We start from the raw sequence: 5,065 nt of genomic DNA on the forward strand, positions 1-5,065 counted from the left end.
AGCGGAACTACACCACGTACACCTCCGCCACCTGGCAGTGCCCTGGAGTCTCTCCCCACTGTCCAGAGGCAACAGGGTCACAGCCGGGGTCACCGGGTGGGTGGGAGTCCCAGTCACAGGCAGCTGCTGCTGACATCAGTGATGCAAGTCTGGAGCCTGACGAACTGGGGCTGGGAACCGAAAAGCTTCAGGGCCACTCCTTCTGCTTCTGGGGACTTACTTCCGGCCTCGCTTGCGGCTGGTTTTCGGGAATTCAGCTCTCTGTGTCGCTTGGGGATCCCCCTCCTCGCTACTCACGCTCTCGTCCTCCCGCTGTGGGCGACCTCTCTTACTTCTCCTCGTGTTTTCAACCCCAGCAACTGGCAGCTTCTTGGCAGCCGGGGGCCCAGTTCTCTTCTTCTTGCTCCGGGTCAAAGGACGTTTCTTCCGCTGCTTCCTCTGCTCTTCCCTTTGGCGGATCTTCATCAGCTTCTCAAAGCTTTTGGTGGTGGCTGTGTTCACGTCAAACCAGTCCTGGAGGGTTCAGAAGGCAACAGGTTGGTACTGGTGGTGGAGACACCTGATAAAGCTGATCAGGGCTTTTAACAACGCCGCCCTGGGGGGAGCAGGGGTTGGTGAAACGCAGGCCCTGGGACGGCCGCTGCCCAGCGAAGCTCTGATCTTCCTCAAGGGTCACTGTCTCAGGGACTCGGGTCTGATTTGGCAACTGCCTGGCTGAAGGCAGGGGAGATGCCGAACCGAGCAGCGGCCTGGGACAGACACGGACACAGCCCAACACCGGCCACCCAAACCACCCCCAACTAAGCAGCACGTCAAAGGCCGCTCCAGTCCGGGACCCTGTTCCCAGCAGGGAAGGCAAAACCTATCCAAGGCAAGCATCCAGCATTTCCCTCCCAACACACCCACCTCCCACGGCCCAGGGCTCGAGCACGGTGTCCTGCCCGCCTCACCTCAGCATGCACAGAGTTGATGTGGTACTTGACCCCACTCTCGGAAATGAATTCCTTTTCACACAGGAGACACTTGTATTTACCTGCCACGAAGTCCCCCTGGCACCGAAACAAAGAGCATCCATCACCTGCTGCTGCCCAGACACACGGAGGTACCGCACAGAGCCTGGCGCGAGGGACCCGGCAGCGGGAAGCAGAGTCTTCCTCATTCCAGACAACGCCTCAGGCACAGGAGCACTGACGTGCCCACAGCCCACCGCCCTGCTCTGGGAGGTGTTTGGTACCGGGAGAACGCTCCTGCAGCCACGGCTCCAGGCAGCACCGCAGCTTCACTACGCCACGTGCCGCTCTGCCGCGTGCCACCGCGCCGCTGCCGCCTCGCCTGGGCAGCGTTTGCAATGGCAACGCCACCAGCACATGGGAACGCTCAGGTGGGGAGCAAGAGGGAGCAGTGGATGGCAGGACACTTGGACAGGGGAAATCTGAGGGACGGGGAAATCTGAGGGACGGGGGATGCCTGAGGGACGGGTGAAATCTGAGGGACGGGGATATCTGAGGGACGGGGGAAATCTGAGGGACAGGCGAAATCTGAGGGACAGGGGCTGGCGGGCTATTGCTACTAAAGGGTGAGTACAGTGAGCTACCAACCAGGGTGCAGGTGCCGAGGTGAGCCTTGAGTCCTGAGACGCTGCCGTATACAGACTCGCACCCCTGAAAGAGCACAACAGCGCATCAGCAGAACGGCAGTGAGACCGCTCCCCCTGCACCAGGCAGGCACGACAGTTCCAAAAGGTGTCAGAGGTAGAGAGAGCCCGAGGCCTGCGAAGCTGGAGCATGAGGTAGAAAGGCCGTGAGGAGAAGGTTTGGGTGAGTTACATGTTTCCAGCTCCTGGGCATGCGGAGGCGTTGCAGCCACCGTCCCCTTGTCAAGAGCCGCGCTTGGCACTTTGCCTGTGGCAGAGAGCGATGTGGCGCGAGGCACAGTGACAACGACACGACACTTCATGATTCCTGCCCGGCTCGTGTCCGGCATCCCAGGGCACGAGCGCTGCTGCCACCATCAGTGGCCCCCACTAGCCGGCAGCTTCGCAGGCCCTGCCCGTGGGCGGCTTCACGAATCTCTCCTGGGATATTGGGTCACGCTCAGCCCACAGCGCAGACCCTGGAACAGGAGGTGGTGCGGGATGCTGCTCCCTCCTGCATCAGGGAGCCGGGGCAGCTGCCTTCTGCCCACAGCCCCTTACCCCATAGCCAGCCAGGGAGGGGCTGGGTGGGCAGGGAAGGGGCTGGCACCGTCTGCCCCAAACCCACTGACCCTGGCTGTCCAGCACCACGTGTCTGTGGTACTCTACGCTGCCTACGGCAGTTTCCACCAGCGGGGCAATTTCCTCCCTGGATCTGGCAGGTGACTGCGCGCAGGACTGCGGGAAGCCCAGTGCATGCGCATCCCCAGGGCGGGAGACATGCACGAGTCCCATAGCCCATCTCCAGCTCTCAGAAGGAAGCTGAAGTGCTGTGCCAAAGTCCCTCTGCTCCCACCCCGCTCTCTCCACTCCCCCTTCTTCCATAAGCAGACGTACCGCCCCTGCCAGGCAGGGCCCATCACCTTCTCACTGCTCAGGTGCCCAACAGCCCTGCTCCCGGCTAGATGCCAAAGCTGAGCCAGGCTGACACCAGAGTACTGAAGTGCCCAACCACGTCCCCGAAGGGATCGTCCCAGGGCAACAGTCCCACCAGGGCCCCAGTTACCCGAGCCCGCCATACCGAGCTGGAGCAGCATTTGCCTCCCAGAGAGAACAGCAGCTCTGGGGTCATGGAAAGCTGCTGGCTCATACCGACCCGAAATCTGCCCCCATCTGAGGCTGCAGAACGCTCCAGGGTTACCTGGTTTGGGCAGTGGACTCTCCGGTACATCTTTATCTCTGTCTTCCACTTGCAGAGCACATCTTGGCTGAATGTGGGCAGCCCCGGCCGAGTGTATTTCAGCTGAGAGAGAGAACCGAAGGCTGGGAGCAACGCCGACCCCACGCAGTGCCGGTATGTCCCTTCCTCTCCCTGGCTGTGAGACTGAGGTGCCTCTTCTCCCACTGACAGCCAAGCTCCCCATCACCAACCTTCTCCCACCGCACTGAATCTGGGAACCCTCCTCGAACCAGATCCAAAACTTCCCAAAACTGAGCACAGCAGCTCTCCTGCATGTCCTTACCCCAGTAAAAACACACATCATCCCTTCCGCTTGGGATTCCCTCAGAGCCTGAAAGGTGCTCCCAGGAACTCCGTAGCCGGGCATGCGATGACACATCACTGCCTGGCAGCAGCGGGCTGCAGCCATGGCTTGTGAGCAACAAGCTGCCGTAACTCCCTCCGTGCTCGTGCCCACGGGCAATCACAGCGACAGGACGCGCAAGTCGCTGCAGGCTGATGGACAAAGCACTCGGCACAGCAGCTGCCACCGGGGCAACGCTGCAGTGACACCAGAGAGCAAACCTCATCCCTCCCACAAGACACTGCCTCTTCCGAACTGCCCCCCCGGGTGCCTGAACACCAGGAGTGCGGGGCAGACACCACGCAAGAGTCCTCTCATGTGAAGACAGACTCCAAGGCCATTTGGAGGCCTTGTACCTTCCGGTCATCGGGAATCAGGTCCTGCAGAACTTTTCTCTTGGGCCACTCCTTGGCCAGCTCTTCTCCAGCCAGCTCATGCAGATAGTAGGCTGCCACCTTGGCAGACCTCCTCTGAACTCTGCCCACGTGACCGGGCTCCCGCTTGGCCTCCTTCAGGCACTCTGTTCTCCTCTCCTCGTGGAGGAAAGCGACCTGCAACGATGCCAAACTGGTGACCCTCCTGCACACGCTCCTGTTTCAGTTATACGAGCGAGTACACATTCTGCCAAATCCCCCCCCAAAACGCCGCTGCAGCTGTGGCTCCCTGTCAGCTGGGACAGAACTGCGCCCCCGCGAGACACAGCCCAGCTCTGCTCGGGCTCACAGCACAAGGCTCATGCAGAGTTTCGAGCAGCCACTGGTTGCAACCCGCTCTCGCATCACTGGCTGTCCACCCCACGGACAAGACGGTCCTGCCTGTCCTGCTCCAGTGCCCTGTCCCCCAGGACCAAGGAAAAGCATCTCACAAGCGACATGTGGTCGCATCTTTCTGCCAAAGTCAGGCTGGGGAAAGGCTACTGTTGCCATGGCGATTCGGTACTTAAACTTCATCCCAGTCACAGAACAGCAACAGCAGCTGCTGTGGGGAAGCAGTGAGGACAGAATTCTCCAGAGACAGAAAAATCAGAGGTTTGCTGCCCCCGACCCCCCCAGCAGCAGGGAAAGGCCCACGTGCACTCCAAGTCCCAACGGCTGAAATACCAGCCCCCTGCCCAGTAACTATGGCAACTGGCACTTACCGGCCCGTGCTTGGACCGGAGATGGTAGACGAGCCCAGCCTTGGATCTGTATGCTTTCCCACAGTGGTGGCACTTCATGGCCATTTTCTCCAGCTCCGATGCAGCCTTCCCACACTTTCTAACGTGGTACAGGTACCCCATGATGCTGGTGAAGCTGCCGGTGCAGCCCTGTCAACGCAGAAGGGAAACGCATGAAGACCCGCTCGGCCAAGGACCGCAAGCTCTGAGCGCAGAACCCAGGTCAGTGACAGCGGGACCGGTGCTTCTGCCAGGGCAGAGCCATCGGGTTCTGAACAACAACGCTGGGCTGCCCAGACAGAACCGGCTGCAACCGGGAGAAACTGCTCCTCAGAACTCGTGGTAGGCAGGAGGAAACTTCCATGGACGGAGCGGAGAAGCGAGGTGTTAACTGAGGGGGCCCACGGGACAGATGTTCGGATACAAAGGGAGGAGCTGTGCAGAGAAGAGGGAGGTTTTGTACCTGGTTGGCTGCTCAAACTCTCCGCAATGCAGCAATGTTGGGGCAACAGCAAGTACGACCGTCAGCTGCCCCTGGGACACAGCTCTTGGCGCCTGCTCCCCAGGACAACAGAACCTCCGTGGGTCCTGCCGATGTCACTGCAATATCTCCAAACCCCGAACCCAGCGATCAGTGTGACACTGAGCTAAGAACCAGGACAAATTAAGGAACCGGCTGGATGGGCGCACTCA

The 5,065-nt window shown here is 60.4% G+C and overlaps 1 protein-coding gene across 1 annotated transcript; it reads right to left on the bottom strand.

The window, feature by feature from the left end:
* Window positions 1-216: 216 nt before the first annotated feature.
* ZNF512 (zinc finger protein 512) lies at window positions 217-4,522 on the bottom strand (the record flags this gene model as incomplete). The annotated part of the gene is made up of 6 exons (XM_010146901.1): window positions 217-513; window positions 951-1,049; window positions 1,599-1,661; window positions 2,835-2,936; window positions 3,573-3,767; window positions 4,355-4,522. Coding segments are annotated over 6 exons (924 nt in total), but the record flags the coding sequence as incomplete, so codon positions are not given.
* Window positions 4,523-5,065: the final 543 nt, after the last annotated feature.

This window comes from Eurypyga helias, unplaced genomic scaffold (assembly GCF_000690775.1).
Source record: "Eurypyga helias isolate BGI_N326 unplaced genomic scaffold, ASM69077v1 scaffold33722, whole genome shotgun sequence".
NCBI lineage: Eukaryota > Metazoa > Chordata > Aves > Eurypygiformes > Eurypygidae > Eurypyga > Eurypyga helias.